Raw genomic sequence first — 15,897 nt, 5'->3', positions numbered from 1 at the left:
ACGGGTACACGGCAAACAGCCACTTTGCCGTGTGCCCAAAATAAAACACACGGCAAACACCACGCACACGGCAAAATTACCTCTTTGCCGTGTGCCAGCCCCAGGAACACACGACAAAAACCAAACACACAGCATATTACTATCTTTGCCGTGTGCCGCCCTCAAAACACACGGCAAACCTCGTGCACGTGCCACTCACGTGCGGAGGTGGCAAACCGAGGTGGACGGACGGGCGACGGAGGTTGACGGCGCTCAACTTTGCCGTGTGCCGCATGGGGCACACGGCAAACAGGCCACTTCGCCGTGTGCTACAGCTTGGCACACAGCAAACAAGACACTTCGCCGTATGTTTTTTTTTTGCACACGGCAAACAGTTTGAAAATTTTGAATTTTCAAACTCGAAATTTTTTCTACACTGCAGAGACATTGCTTGGTATTCTGTATTAAAGTTTGGTATTTTTGTCGTAATGTTCACTATATATAAAAATTGTGTATCTGTTAAACGAATTTTTCGGATGAGTCAAATTTTGACCTGCAAGTACATGAAATAATAGAAGAAAATTTTTGGAAAAATGATATTCGTGTTTCTGAGTGCACAGTAAGACCTCACGTAATTGACATTGTCATTTCGAAAATGGTGTTCACAAAAAGTTCTCCTGAATGTAGAATCAAATAGTTGTAAAATTTTAAAAAATGTAGAATCAAATAGTTGTAAAATTTTAAAAAATTCAAACGAAGTCTGAAAATTATGAGATTTGTCGATTTCTTATGCTATCATACATAGAATCTATGGTAAAAAATTGAGGGAGTTCCGCACGTGTTTGTCACGTACGCTGCTTATAAACTCAAACTTTCTCGAAGAAGATCTGGGTAACGGAGAAAGACGCGGTTAAGTTTGTAGGGGCAAACACGTTCAAATTTGAATTTGGTTTATACACTTTTTATATAGTCAATAGAGAACAAAAATGACTTCATGTTATCCAGGTGGCACACGGCGAAGTGGGAAATTTCGCCGTGTGCCTACTTCTTGGCACACGGCGAAGTCTTCTGTCACGTCGTTAGGCCACTTTCACGACGTCAATGCCTTTTTTTTTTGCCGTGTACCCTTGGATACACACGGCGAATGTATTTGCCGTGTGCCCGATAAATGGCACACGGCAAACTAGTCCTTTGACGTGCCTAGCGCTGCCGTCGGCCACCGACGGCGAAAACTTCGCCGTGTGCTTGGTGCACACGGCGAAATAGCCAATTCCGGTAGTGATTCCTATATATAAAAATATTTAAAACAAATATTACGTAAACTAATATCTATATATGTATATTATTGGAGAACACACACACATATATATATACACACACATACACACAAGGCTGGTCTACTCAGCTCGCCGCGAGATGAATAAGAATTCGACGCGCACAGTAGCGCCCTCATCGCACTTCTAACCCCATTTGGTTTGTAACGTGCTAGTGAATAGTGACATTTTGACCGCTAATTACGGTGTCAAACAAAGCCAGTTTACAAAACTAACTTCAGAACCCCCGCGCTAGTGACCCCGAAGAATCTAATGAGGCCTTTGACCGCGCGATTAGAGAATGGTTATTATAGCATCATTGTAGCAAATCATCGATTAATTACCGTCATTAGATTCGTCGCGAAAAGTTACACCCATCCCTAAAAAGGTTTTACAAATTGACTTCATTTACTATTTCATGCATAGAAGATTTTCTTGTAGAATGGAATAGCGCAGCGTGAACCAAACGAGGCCAATATGCTGCAATTATACCCCTGCACTATATTGCGCATCTATTTTAGTGCTAATTTGCCGGCACCATGTGATATTCTTGGTGTACTCGAGGTGATTGGATTTACGTTACGTGCATGGGCCATTGTTTGGTGCGTAAAAATGGATTGGATTGATATTCATAACTCCGGCGAGGGCCTGTGGCCGTAAAAATCAAATAAGATTGTCATATGGATTGGTGCCATAACCGTAAAAATCAACGAGGTAGTATGATGTTGATTGAAGCATAACAGAGTAATTGTTTTGCGCTCACAACCGTAACAATCAAATTTAAAGATCTTAAAAATGAAACTTTTATTAATATTAGACTTCACTCAGAGTGAATAATATGTGCTAATAATACATATTGCATCTCACAAAAATCACTATAGCTGTTTGCACAACGGGAAAGTAAGCATTTAACAAATTGATAATTGGCAAACAAAGTATTCTATTGCATTTCTCTATTCATCCACTTCTCCACTTTAGTGGGAATACCCAACTTCAGGTTTGATGTCTTGAACCCAAAATATCCATTCCGAGAGCAAAAAAATTGATTAATTCAATTATTCATCATATCACCTTTATTAGTGCATAGCTTATGATGGAACCCGCTGGGGTTTGTTCTTGACCTTTAGATGAGAGCAGGGGATAACTCGAGTTGAAGGAGGATCAACGTTGTACTGCCCGACTACAACACCACAAGGGGCTGCATCTTAGCGACAGTTACGCCGCCTCCGATTTATGTTCTTGCTGTACCAAGGTGGCACATGTAGTTCAATTTGAACATATTTTTAAATTACCTGTAACGTTAAGTATTTTGAATGTCAGTGTTAGATGGGCCGGAAAATCGACCGTGGGCCTTTTTCTATTCAAGCCCGATTCCTACTAGCCGTTAATCTGGCAATCGGCGGTTGAGATCCCATTCCTGCGGACGTTCTTCGTCCCCAGCAACCGATCAGTAGCTGGTCGTCCCCTCTATCCAGTCACTTCACTTGTTCGTCGTCCAAATCCCCTATCTTACTCGGCAGCGGCGGCGGCGTAGGCAACAGATCTGGCAGAGGTGTGCAGGCGGAGGCAATCCGGCCATTCCCTCATTTGGATCTTTGGGGAACATAACTACAGTATTGTTGGTTAGTTTCAAATTTGACCTAGTACATATCGATGTTGTGTTTACCAGATTCCTGATTTGTTTAGGAACATTGAATATCGATGGACAGAAGTTGGACAACTAATGGGAGAAAATTCACACCTTCCTACACCAATGGTGTAGAGGAATTCATGGATTTTTTCAAGCAACGATTTCCTAAACGCAGCCATATACTTTGCACATGCTTTCGATGTCTTAATCAATGTCAATTGGGTCAGGTTGTTGTCCTTGACCACCTTCTTCTGTTTGGAAAGTCAGCTGCATATACAAGGTGGACTCAATACGGGAAATGTGCAAATGCTGGGAACATTGAGTTTTCATAGCAGGTGCATGCCCATGAGTATGATTCTGGATTTGGATTTCAAGAGGACGAATCTAACCATTATGATGGGATTGATGTGGATGAGCAAGCCAATAATGGTAAAGAAGATATGCCGGATGTGGAGATGATAGCAGAATTGTACATCGCCACAGAGGAGGATGGGCAGGTGCCAAGTTTTACTAGAGTGCTTCGGGATTTGAAGCGTACTCTTTGCCCAGGATCTGGCCACTCAAGATTCTTCTATGTTGTGAGGCTGCTACGTATCAAGTCGCGCTATCGAATTAGCAATACAGCATTCAATGCACTATTGAAGCTGATGTCCGCGGCATTCCCTCAGGCCAAATTACGTTCAATATGCGAAGAAGAAAATAAGTATCTCCATAAACTGGGCCTTGCATACGACACCATTCATGTGTGCCATAATAACTGTGTGTGTTTTGGAACAGTTTTGCCAACATGGATGTCTACCCAAAATGCAAAGAATCTAGATGGCAATATAAGGAAGGAAAATGTGTACCTCTGAAGGTTTTGAGGCATTTCCCACTAATCCCAAGGTTGAAGAGGATGTTTACTTCAAGCCGAACAGCTAAGGAGTTGTAGTGGCACAAAATGTTGGCCTGTTGGGACCTAAAGTTACGCGTGTTAGCCATGTTGGCCTGATGGGCCCGCAGTGCTACACTTGGACGGTCGGGTTCCACCTATCCAGTGGACCCCTCATTGACATATTTGACCCACAACCCAAACACGTCGACCTTGGGGTCGCAGTCAGCACATGTCAGCTGCTAGGTAGACATATTGGACCAGTCAAATGGGACCTACAATTACAAGTGCCAGCGACGTTAGCCTCCTGGGCCCACAATCGTACATGTGGACGCCCGAGTCACACCTCTCGAGTGGACCAGCGTTGACATACTTGACCAACAAGCATGGCACGAGGACTGGCGCGTCCACATCGCTGCACGTGGTAGCTAGTCCGGTTCTATGACGAGTTGGGTTTTGAGGGCGCACCGTTTTGCGACGCTATTAGATGATGTTTTGTGACACGCATTTTACTTTCGTCATAGATCTGCATCGGATGAGGGCTGCGATGATGACCTATGATGAAAAGGATGTTGTTTGTGATGCGTGTTTTATTTTCGTAAAAGTTGAACAAGGGTTAAAGCTCAGCAGCATGAGATAGGGTTAAAGCTCAATGTTCCGTGTGTTTGTCGAACATAATTGTAATTCAATGGTATGCTGGACTTTTATATTTTTATTTTACCGGTAGCAACGTAAGAGCACGAACCTAATTAATTTAAATTAATCAATTGGTAGTTTTCTCAGGAGCAATATATCTTGGGTTGCTGATAGTATTGTAAGTCATACCCTACATGTTACTACCAATTAATTAAAATTTGTTTTTAAAGGAAACACGCATGCACTACGCCTCGATGTGCAAACACAGATGCCTAGTTCATGCATGTTTTTTAAAAAAAATTAAACATGCATATACCAGGATTCGTTAGTTGTAATTAAAAAATAAAATTCGCTTTTTAAAGGAAGCACGCTCAACATGCATGTGTACTAATATGGCAAAGTCATGCCGCATGAGTTTTGACTTCTAAAGTCATGCCGCATGATTTTGACTTCTTGCACTAGCACAGCACGGATCATCACCATCGGTTGAAAATCCCCACCACAGCGGGAAAGAAGAAGGGAAGGGAGGGGAGGGACACAGGGATGATTGTTCGAGGATTTGAATGCATTCATACACGTATTTCAACACAGATTTATGGCCTTCCAGAGCCAAGCGAGGACGATTGGTTAGGGATGGTGGCCGTCCGTCGCAGCCTTCGTCGGGTGCAGTGTGGCGGCCGTCCAGCGCGTGGAAGTGGGCATCGTGCGCGGCATGGTGGGCGTCCGGCTAGGAGAACGTTCGGAGCCAAGCTTTGGAACGTGAGATGGTCGTTCGGCGATCGTTGAGGAGGCTGTCAGCAGCAATGTCAGAGGACGGTGCAAATAAAATGTAACAACATTTTTTTTGAAAATTTGGATCACAAATCAGATGAGGAGAAACATGAGAACATTTTGAAAAGATTTGATCACCAAACGTGCGTTCAAAATATGGAATGTCCCAATAATCATGTGGAGTCATATTCGGTGTTGGATGTTATGGAATGATATTGTGACTATCAAAGGAAGAAAGTGCCCACCCATGTGGGGCTCGCTAGTTTACGGGCGACCGTGAGTTTTGGTGCGTATGGTCGATTTTTTGACTTTTTTTTTCTTTTTAGTAACTCTTTTGTCGTTTTGTGATAAAAGTTTTCAAGGAAAAAAATCAAGAGGCGAGAAAAATTTGAGGGAGAAAAATTTGGAAGAAAAACTTTAAGAAAGAAACTTTTAAAAAAGGTATGAGAAAATTTTTACATTCAAAACAAAAAAACTTAGATAAATTTTTTCTTGCATCTAAAACAAAAAGAAAAGGCTCGGGTCAAAATTTTTGCATCCAAAAAAATTCAGATGAAACATTTTTCTAGAAAAATTTGCAACAAAAAAATAAAAAAAAATCACTTACCGGTGAGCCGCCGCACCGTCTCCCCGCCGCGCGCTGCTCCCCGCTCCGTCGCCGCGGCCCCACCCGGACGAGCCGCTCCACCGTGAATTCGGTGCCGCTGGGGAGCCGGCCCTCGGGCTGCCGGAGGTGCGGCGGCGGAGGGGAGGGAGGCCGCGGAAGTGCAGCGGCGAATGGGGAGGGAGGCCGCAGAGGTACGGCGCGGTGGATCTGAGCTGCCCTGCCGCCTCTCCCCCGTCGCCTGAGCAAGGGGAAAGAAAGAAGGTTGAGGAAGGGGAAAAGAGAAGGAAGAAGTGGAGAAAGAGAAGGAGCGGGTGGAACTATCGTATCGACCGTGACTTGCAAAAGTCACGGGCGAATGTAAACTCAACATGGGGGACTCATGGGGAGGGTAAGCCGGGGAGGCGTGTAACAAAAGTATTAGAACTTTAGCAGAAATATTTTAGAAATATCAAAACCATAGGTCTCCATACCTCTGGTCAAAACTCTCGACATAGCAAGTGAGATCTCTGGCAGGGGTACGATGCGTCTATCTTTGTGAGAATTGGTTTCAAATATTTCAACTTTTATAGTATAGATACAGTTACTACACGTTGTATTTGGTTTAGTTTTCTAATTTTTTTAGATTGTTTCAACTTAATTTTGGCATAATAGATAAAATCCCTGCAAAACCACCCATAACATCCACTCCCATCGGATGGGTGGCAGGGATGCTCCCAATCCACGCGTGGGTGAGATCCACGGTTGGTTTAAACCACTTGCTGCCAAATGAAGCCTGAGCCAGACAGCAAATGAATTAATGAAACAGCTAGGTCAAACACTTGCGGCTCTGGGCAACGCCACTGTATCGCATCTTGCATGTGCATGCCAGCAACAAGCAACATGGGGATGGGAGGTTGGTTGTGGCACACGCAGCTCGTGGGCTTAGAAAAAGGGGAGCAAGGGCTGTACAAGATGAAAGCTTGATGGATGTGTGTATATATAAACAGATGCAGCACCTCCAAGGAGACCATTAACCAGAGCATCAAGCCACCAACGCTAGACAAGTCGCAAACGCACATAGACGACGACGATGGTAGGGGTTGCGGTGCGAAGGTCACCGTCAGTGGTGGTGAGGCCGTCGGAGCTGACGGCCGCAACGAGCGGCGGCGCCATAATAAAGCTCACGCCTTTCGACAGGCTTAGTGCCAAGCTGCCAGTCACGGCGCTCCTCGCGTTCGAGCATCCGATCCGCGAGGCCGCCGAGACCATTAAGAGAGCACTCTCGCGAGCGTTGGTCCCCTACTACCCTATCTCCGGTCGTATTGTTGCAGGGTCTGGCGGCGGCGGTGACGACGAGGAGGAGGTCCACATCCGGTGCAGCGGCGAGGGCGTGGCATTCGTCGCCGCCTCTGCGAACTGTGCCTTGAAGGACGCCGAATTCTTCGCCCGATCGCCTGACACAAGGACGCCGCCGCCGCTGCTGGACGAGCTCGCCGTAGACTACCCGGCCGAGTGCTGCGCGCCCGCCGACCCGCTGCTGCTCATGCAGGTGACGGAGTTCTCCTGTGGCGGGTTCGTCGTGGCCGTGACCTGGAACCATGGCGTCGCCGACGGCATTGGGATGGCCCAGTTCTTTGAGGCCGTCGGCGAACTCGCGCGCGGGTCGCCGTCGCCGTCCCTTGCTCCAGTCAGATGGGACGATTCGCTCAGCCTCCCTCCGCCCAACGTCCAACTAGTCAGCCCCGAGCCGATGGGCCTCGTCTACCTCGACATCACCGTCACCTCGAGCTCGATCGACCGCATCAGAGCTGAGTTCCACGAGCGCTCCAACAATGGCCGCCGTCGGACGTGCACCGTGTTCGAGGCGGTCGCCGCCGTGCTATGGCAGTGCCGCACTCGCGCGATCGCCTCCCGTCCGGATTCCCTGGCCCTGCTCTCCTTCGCAGCTAACGTGCGTAGCCATGTTAACGCCAAGGACGGCTACTACGGCAACTGCCTCGCCACGCAGACAGTCACGGCGACGGCCGGCACGGTGGCGAACGCGGACGTCACGGACCTGGTCGACACGATCAAGCGTGCCAAGGATGGGGTGCAAGACAAGCTGTTCGCCAAAAACGACGACGACCTGCTGCAAGCCATGGATAAGAGCCAGCTCGACAAGCTCCGGTACAGCGCGCTCTTCCTGACCTCGTGGCGGAACCTTGGCTTCGAGAAGGTGGACTTCGGCGGCGGGACGCTGGAGAGGGTGATGTGCCGCTTGCCGGGGCCGTGGATTAGGACCTGGCCGACTTGCGTGGTGTGCCTGCCGTGCAAAGAGAAGGACGCGCCAAATATTGTGCTGTCAGCGTGTGTCAAGGAGGAGCACGTAGATGCCTTCCTAGCCGAGCTAGCAAGGTTTACGTGATTTCGTACGGTAAATGCTACGGCTCGGACGTTGGATACGATCACACATGTTGCAATATATAAGTACCGATGTTATAATTATTGTCTCTTTATGTTCCACAATGAAAGTTAAATAAAACAGGATGTTAATGTTGCGGTGCGTGAGAATTTTCCATCCTCTAACCCGGCGCGTACGATACCCTGTCATCAAACAAACCCGACATGAGTACATAAAAACAATAGACAAATGATAATAACACTAGTAATTGTATACCATGATAATAATTCACAAGTTCACAGCAACACAAATAATAGTGCAGCATATAGTCGCAACTCACAAGCCCACACTGAGATAGAAGATTTAACAAATTTATAGCTGTAGCCACATACATAGTAGTAAAAATAGTATATACCACTACTACAAAAACTGATTAACAACGATCTTTTATTAGGAGCTCTGAGCCGGCTACAGAAAAATAACCACCTCTGTTAATGCCCAGTATTAACAGAGGCGGTGGGCATGGTAGCAAAACTTATATTAAAGAAAACAATGCCATGGTCGTGTGGAGCTGGCTGTTCATTCCTTCTATGGTGGAGTATGGAATTGGAGAAGCCATCATCAGCCCAAACATTCTATGAAGGGGTCGTTTCTAGAGAAGGAACCTTCCATCCAAAACCGAATCGGCAAGTCGCCCACGAGCACAAAAGGAAACGGAGCACAACTTGAGGCCCTGTTCTCAATATCAAGCCGCCTGCACTGGTCTTCAAGCCATACTGGCGTGGTGCTCCACGCAGCGACATAGAACTTCATGACCTTGAGGATCCTGGCCCTCTTAACAAAGAACTTAGCAAAATCAGCATGTGGCTTCAGTCCTGAATAAGATTGCACAATGATCTTAAGGCTGTGGTCAAGACACTCGACAGGATCAGATGGGGCACAGAGCGCAGCATCTTTCAGACTCGTTGCACTATCGGAGTCGGCCTGTTTGCCGTGTGCTAGAGGCACGCGGCAAAGCCTCTTTTGCACACGGCAAAGCCTTTCCATGTGTTGCACACAGCAAACGGCACATGGTAAATAATTGTCGGCAAAGAGGTTCTTTGCCGTGTGCCATTTATCGGGCACTCGGCAAAGAATTTTTCAGAAAACTGATTTTAAAAATAGGAAACAAAAAAGATTTAATCCGGGGAGGACCCCACCGGCCAACCACACACATGGATGTGTTTCCTGGACAAGATGTTCAAAATTTCTTTTCATTTGATAGGTAAGGCCACAAACTAGGTTAAATAACATGAATATCATTTTTTACTTATTTTATTCTATTATTTGAATCACTTGCTGTTCAAATTTGATTTAATTCAAAAAATTGCTTGAAATGCAATTATTTAGTTAAATATAGCAAACAAACAAAAAAACATACCAAATTTTAACATGGAGTACCATATGTTGTATGTGAAGAGTAGAAAAAGTATCGAGGAGAGAAGATAAATTTTTTTTTACTTTGTCGTGCGCCTAAATAAAACACACGGCAAAGCATGATGTTGTCGTGTGTTATATTTTTGCTGTGTGTGCAAACAGCCAAGTGTTTCTTTGCCGTGTGCCCGATAGAAAGCACACGGCAAACTATCGGACACACGGCAAATACATGTTTTCTCGTGGTGTCGTCCATCTGTTCCTGACAAACTAAAATAACACAATATCATACAAGCCAGCAGTGGGTGGTGAGTTAAGAGTAAAGCACATCAGTTGTCCTCAAACTTGTTCTAAGGTGTCACTTAGGCCACAGATCTATCAATGCATATCCCTAAACTTGCTAAATGGCTCACTTGAGGTCCAAACACCCCTTGAAACGTGCTAAATGGCATGCATATTGACCATATAGGTAAATCTATGTGAGTTAAGAAAATTTGGACCTCCAGTGAACCACTTAGCAAGTTTAAGGAGATGAAATTGCAAAATAGAAGTTCATGATCCTACATTTGAAAAAGATCAATGTCGGATTGCTATTCAGGCTAGTCCACCAGGGGGTACCCGGCATTAGAGTTTTAGGACGGCGATCTCAGGACCAAGAGCTCGATAGTAACACGAAGACGCAAGGGCTTAGACAGGTTCGGGCCGCAATGAGCGTAACACCCTACGTCTTGTGTTCGGTGTTGTATTAGGGTTTCGGATGATGTAGCGATGAGTTGAGTTGAATGACGTGGGGTTGAACTACCTATGGGTCTACCCACGTCCCCTTTACATAGACCAGGAGTCGTGGGGTACAAGTACAGTAAAATATGCTCGGGTTGTTACAAGGAAAAAGGTCGGGTAAGATTCCTAGATATCCGGGCGTCTAGCTGGAGTCTTCATCCTTATCCATAGAAGATCCTCCCTTCATGCAGCCGAGTCCCTGCATGCCGGGTAGTTGCAGCCGAGTCACCGAGCAGGGTAGTCACCCGGATTCGGGAACCCTACTCGGTAGGAAGGTACATAGATCTACCTCCATCAATCAAGGACTACCAGTGCATTTTAATCATGAATGAAATCTGACAGTAAAAAATGGCTTGCAAGAGGAAGGCACCTTGATCTTGAGCTTCTCCAAGCAAGGAAAGCATCTTAAATATGCTATGACAACCTTCAACTTTGGCAAATCAGGCATGTGTAATGCCAAGATCTCGACAGTGGAGAACTGCTCCACCAAGCTGACAGGAACCATGCTCTGTATCCAAAGCATTCATATAAATAGTGAAACAAACAGCAGACGCTATCCCCAAAAGGTGAGTCTTACTTGGGGAAAAAAATGTATGTTTTCCTTAACCCATTACGCGCCGATGTGTTGGGCATAGTATTTTCACATTTCTTTCTATGCATATAATTAATTCCAATGAAAAGCTAATAAATTGATTGACAACATGGAAATATAATTCCTTCCAATGAAATTAAGATCTACCAAATCGAGAGGAAGCCTTGTACTTTGGCTACATGAAGAACTGGTACGGCTAAAACGACATCTAGTGGCAGACAAGGAAACAAAAACAGCTGTATCTAACTCTTTTTTCCTCACGATTAGTTGTAGCAGCGATACTATTACTAACCCCAAATGAGTCAATAAGATGTAGCTCTAGGTCCTTGTCTCTACCTTGTTTTGAATAAACTTGCAGGAATGAAGTGTTTTACCTTTAAATTTGAGTTGTTGAGCGCAAAAATGGGGAAACCAGTTGCAAGGTAGCCTATCATCTTGAGTTTTGTTGCGCCGATTGTCCTTACGGACATACCATTGTCCAGCTCATGCAGCAGCAGCCGCTCCAAGCTCGCAGCATCCTCGACGACTAATTCCTCCAGCTCCTTCCTGCATGGAAGGGAGTTGTCCACGACAGCCAGGTAACTGAGCCTCGGTAGGGAGAGGCGCAGCCGACGGTGGCAGGAATTCGTGTCAAGCACCACAGCCTCGATGCCGGGGCTATTGGAGATGATGCGGTGGAAGAGCTCCTCGGTGATGCTGACGCTACGTAGCTGAGAGGTAGATCAAGCAGGGGAAGGCTAGCGAGCCACAGCAGCTGCTTGCCGGGAAGGAGCAGTGTTTGAGGTCAAGCGTGCGGAGGGAGGCAAAACAGAGCGCAAAGGCAGGCAGCTCGGTGGGGCAGGGGGTCAAGGGGAAATGGAGGAGCAGGTCCTAGAGTGTGTCGAACGCCGGTAGGCGGAACCAATGGTCATAGAGGCTGATGTTGCGGCCGAGGTCAAGGGATCTGGTGGCGAGGCGGCGGGCGGGGCTTGGGTGAGTTGCAAGGATCTGGGAAAGGACCTGGATGCGTTGATGGGAGAAGTCGACAGACTTGAGGCTGTCGACTAGATTGAGCGGCGCGAAGCGCCACACGTAGCGCCAACGGCGGGAGAGGATGGTGGTGCGGGCGCCTTCGTCCGGTATGAGGAGGGTGACTATGGCGCCGAGGACGTCATCCGGGAGGCGGCTGATCAGATTTGGCCCCTCGCAAGTGTTGATCTCTTTGTTGCGCCGCCGCTTCCTCTCCGGCTCCCGCTTCTTGGAGAAGAAGATGTGGTTCAAGCATGGTACAGGGAGATCAGATCGGGTGCTAGGGTTTGGGTGAGGGAGGAAGGGAGGGAGAGGGAGGATCGAAAAAGGAAGGAGTAAAACGGGGAGGGGGAGAGGGTGTTTAACTATTTGCCATCCTTACGGTTTGCATCTGCTCGTTTGCCATGATTCCAAATGAAGCTAATTTTTTGACACCGTCCTGGACGTGAAGCTATTTTTTTTGCCAAAATCGCCGACGTGGCACGCCAAGTCATCTAGCCAGCGTGGAGGGAACAAGCGAAAAGATGCTGGTGCCCCTGCTTGAACTCAATATACGGTGCTCTCTCGCCTTCTATTTCTATGACCATTTGGACCCATGTTTCTTCTTCCACCTCATCTTCTTCTTCCTCCAGCCGAGAAGTGGGCTCGAACCGAGAAGGCAGCACATTAGGAACATGAACGCCACCTTGGGCACCCTCCAGTGTGTGTACCGCTGATCCTCGGATGCCATGACGCTGCCCGCCGCACTAATACAGAACAAGTCTTTGTTCCAGCCCATTTGTCCCGGCTGCCTTTGGGCCCGGGATAATAGGTGGTTTTTGTCCCGGGTCCAACGGCTAGCCGGGCCAGCGGAGGGGGACAGGGGCCTTTTGTCCCGGTTGGAGCCACCAACCGGGACAAAAGGGGGGCCTTTGGTCCTGGTTAGTGGCTCCACCCAGGACAAAACTCCTTGGCCCCCCATATCCCCTTCCCTCTCCCCCGGCATGTGCCATTCAGCTCACTTGTTTTTGCTATTCTTGGCTCGGAACAGGAGAGTTCTTGCTCATTTCTTCACCACATTTCTGAAGATCTTTGTTTCCCCGTCCATCCATCGGCGCTAAAGGTTTGGGGCTTGTTTTTCTCTTCTTCCATTGATTGTGTAGCTCATTTCATGCTTTAGAAATAGAAAAAATGTGTAGCTCATTTCTTGGACATTTTGATTGCAAATGTAGGTGTGATTTTATTTTAGATTTAGATGAGTATGTGGATTGTAGAAATTTTTAGAATGAGTGTAGATACTTCATGTGATTTACTTGTATATATGACCACATTGTGGATAGTTGATTTTTGTATTAATGAATGAATGAATGAAATGAGTATATTAGAATATTTTGTATTATGAATAGATTATTTTGACACTCTAGTGATGTATTTATTCAGGCTCACATTGAAACCATCTAGAAGCTCAAAAAATCTTTATTTCGAAACAAGTATATGTCGTTAATCTCCATTCAACAGTGATGGCACTACATTTCGGGGATACACAATGCGCTATAACGACGTCGCCAATAGGTTGGTCGCAACACCAGCATTTTCGGTTAATGCGAACACAACATTTGGCGCAGTCAGCGTGGCCGTTGTTGCACTGAGAGCATATCAACGAGCATGCTGCCTGTGCCAAGTGTTGTGTTCCTATCAACCGAAAATATTGGTGTTACGACTGGCCTATTGGTAATATACTTGTACCGCACCCTGTCCCCTCGAAAGGCAGTGTCATCACCGCAGGGTCAAGGTTACCGGCATATACATTTTCCAAAATAAAGTTTTTCTTCTAGATGGTTTCTAGATATTGAAAAGAGTGTTCTCCTGGAACTGAAGGGTGTCAAAATAGTTAGGAGTTATAGAGATTTCTTTCAATTAATTAGAGATTTCTTTCATTTAATGATACATTTCGTCTTTTTTATATGTTTTCATTGTTATTTGTAAGAGTAATTAATCTGATCATTGTAATTGTAATAGTAATTAATATTTGCATTGTAATTGTAAGAATTTATAGTTTTGTGAAAAATAAAAGTGTTTTCCATGAAAATATGGCTTCAGCACCTGGAGGGAGTGGTGCCGGTGGGGGTGATCCTTGTCCTTCTGGAGAGAAGGGCACAACTCCAGTAGGTCATCGGTCCAAGAAACCTAGTGCTTTTCATAGGGCAGCTCTCCGTTATTTGGAAAAAGAATATAGAGAATGTGTGGCAATGGGCGAGGAATCTCCGTTTGATCTTGAGGATTTGTTGCGGTGTTACGGTTTGTCATCTTCTTCTGCGCCAGCAAGAAATCCGTCAGAGCAGTCTGTGTTCCCACGCAAGGACGGTTGAAAACCTATGTGTTGTTGTGCGAATTTTTAAGTTGCATGTTGATATAATGCTAGACGTGAAGAGTCGGGGTTGGCAGAATTTGACTGTAATGTGTCGAGACTTCAGGAGGCGGTTAAGAAGACATTGGTTGATAGGTCCCCTGAGTAGGATGTATCATCCTATATTTTAATTTATACTATTTACTTTCACTACTAGAAAATAGGACAAAGATCCAGGCCAAAAGTACCACTTGTTGTTTGAACCGGTACTAATGTGAGGCATCAGCACCGGCTGCAACAATAGCCGGTACTCTTGGCCTGCGCCGAGCGCTGGCAAGGCGCGCCATGGCACAAACTGGTGCCAATGCACTAACAAAGTCACCGGTTAAAGCCATGACCCGGTACCAAATGGACGATGCATCAATGGCACCGAGTAGTGGCACGACCCGGTGCTAATGGAGCAGACATTAGCACCGGGTCATGCCATGACCCGGTGCCAGAGCTGTTTCTCTCAGCATGACACAGGGTGATAAAACGAACCGGTACCAAATGTTTGAGAATGAGCACTGGTGGAAAAAACCACCAGGTACCGATGTCCTCTCGCGTCTGGATATTTCCAAGTGCTGGCCGTCCTCTCTCTCTCGCGTATCTCTACCCCTCTCATTTCTCTTTTCTCCTCTCATTTCTCCTCTCATCCTCTGGAGGAGCGGTGGCCCGGCATGGCCGCGTGTCGGCGCGAGAGGAGCGACGGCCCGGCGTGGCCACGTGTCGGCACGAGAGGAGCGGCGGCCCGGCGTGGCCGCATGTCGGCACGAGAGGAGTGGCGGCCCGGCGCGTAGGCGCGGGAGGAGCGGCGGCCCGGCGCGTCGGCGTGGGAGCAGCGGCGGCCCGGGGACCGAGCCCGCATCTCCCTTGCTTCTCCTCTTATCAGGGGGTCTCCCCGCTTTCTCCTCTCTCTCCCACTCCCCCTCCCCCTCCTCTCTGCTTTGCTGCTTCGACCTCGCGCACCAGCCATGCTGGCGAACGCCTCCAAGGGCGAAATCACCTTCGCCGGCCGCTTCACCGCCAGCGCCATCGCAGCATGCTTCGCCGAGGTACCGTACCGTATCGTATTCATATCTCTCCCCTTCCTTCCCCATGACTTCAACTCCAACTGCCCATCGATCGACCCCAAATCTCATCGATCTGCTTCCTCCGCGAGGTGAAATCAGGCAGCACTTGATTCGATATGACTCTTCTGGCTCGCAGATATGCACCATCCCCCTCGACACGGCCAAGGTCCGCCTCCAGCTGCATGAGACCATCGTTGGGGATGCAACGGCGCCGGCGGCGCTCCCTAAGTACCGCGGCCTCCAAGCGGCCGGCTCGTCTCCCTGGCCGTGCTCGCCGCGTTCCTGCTCGGCGCGCTCTGGCTGGCAAGCTCCCTCCATGTCTCTAGGTCCCTGGAGCGCTGCCTCGATCAAGTCGGCGGGCGCTCCGTGGCAGGCGAGCAACTCCCAGCCGGCGAGGGTCTCCACGGCGGCGAACGGCTCCACCCAGTCGTTGGTGATTTTTTTTTCTTTTTTTTCTTACTTTTCTGAAATAGAGATGGGTGTTGATTGTATCTATCATG

General features: G+C 47.4%; 2 protein-coding genes across 2 annotated transcripts; one reads left to right on the top strand and one right to left on the bottom strand.

Annotated features, from left to right (window-relative positions):
- The first annotated feature begins 6,848 nt into the window (after positions 1–6,848).
- Positions 6,849–8,324, top strand: LOC120684438 (acyl transferase 15-like). The gene has a single exon (XM_039966299.1). It carries the CDS (start codon positions 6,877–6,879, stop codon positions 8,188–8,190), a length of 1,314 nt encoding a protein of 437 aa, XP_039822233.1. The 5' UTR covers positions 6,849–6,876; the 3' UTR covers positions 8,191–8,324.
- Positions 8,325–10,501: 2,177 nt separating this feature from the next.
- LOC120684735 (F-box protein At1g80960-like) lies at positions 10,502–12,365 on the bottom strand. The gene is made up of 5 exons (XM_039966621.1): positions 12,342–12,365; positions 11,853–12,187; positions 11,326–11,497; positions 10,730–10,867; positions 10,502–10,558 (listed from the first exon to the last, which is right to left on the bottom strand). The coding sequence occupies exons 1-5, from the start codon at positions 12,363–12,365 to the stop codon at positions 10,502–10,504; spliced, it is 726 nt and encodes a 241-aa protein (XP_039822555.1).
- Between the last annotated feature and the right edge of the window lie 3,532 nt (positions 12,366–15,897).

Source organism: Panicum virgatum, chromosome 8N, assembly GCF_016808335.1.
Source record: "Panicum virgatum strain AP13 chromosome 8N, P.virgatum_v5, whole genome shotgun sequence".
Lineage (NCBI taxonomy): Eukaryota > Viridiplantae > Streptophyta > Magnoliopsida > Poales > Poaceae > Panicum > Panicum virgatum.
Note: the sequence above shows the minus strand (reverse complement) of the source record. Positions and strands in the feature narration are given on the sequence as shown.

Excerpts from the sequence above, each read along its gene's own strand:
- LOC120684438 (XM_039966299.1), top strand. The coding sequence starts at position 6,877 with ATGGTAGGGGTTGCGGTGCGAAGGTCACCGTCAGTGGTGGTGAGGCCG.
- LOC120684735 (XM_039966621.1), bottom strand. The coding sequence starts at position 12,365 with ATGGCAAACGAGCAGATGCAAACC. Across the intron at positions 10,868-11,325 it reads TCAACAACTCAAATTTAAAG|AGCATGGTTCCTGTCAGCTT; the intron begins GTAAAACACTTC and ends CTTTGGATACAG. Across the intron at positions 10,559-10,729 it reads TGGAGAAGCTCAAGATCAAG|GGACTCGGCTGCATGAAGGG; the intron begins GTGCCTTCCTCT and ends CCCGGCATGCAG.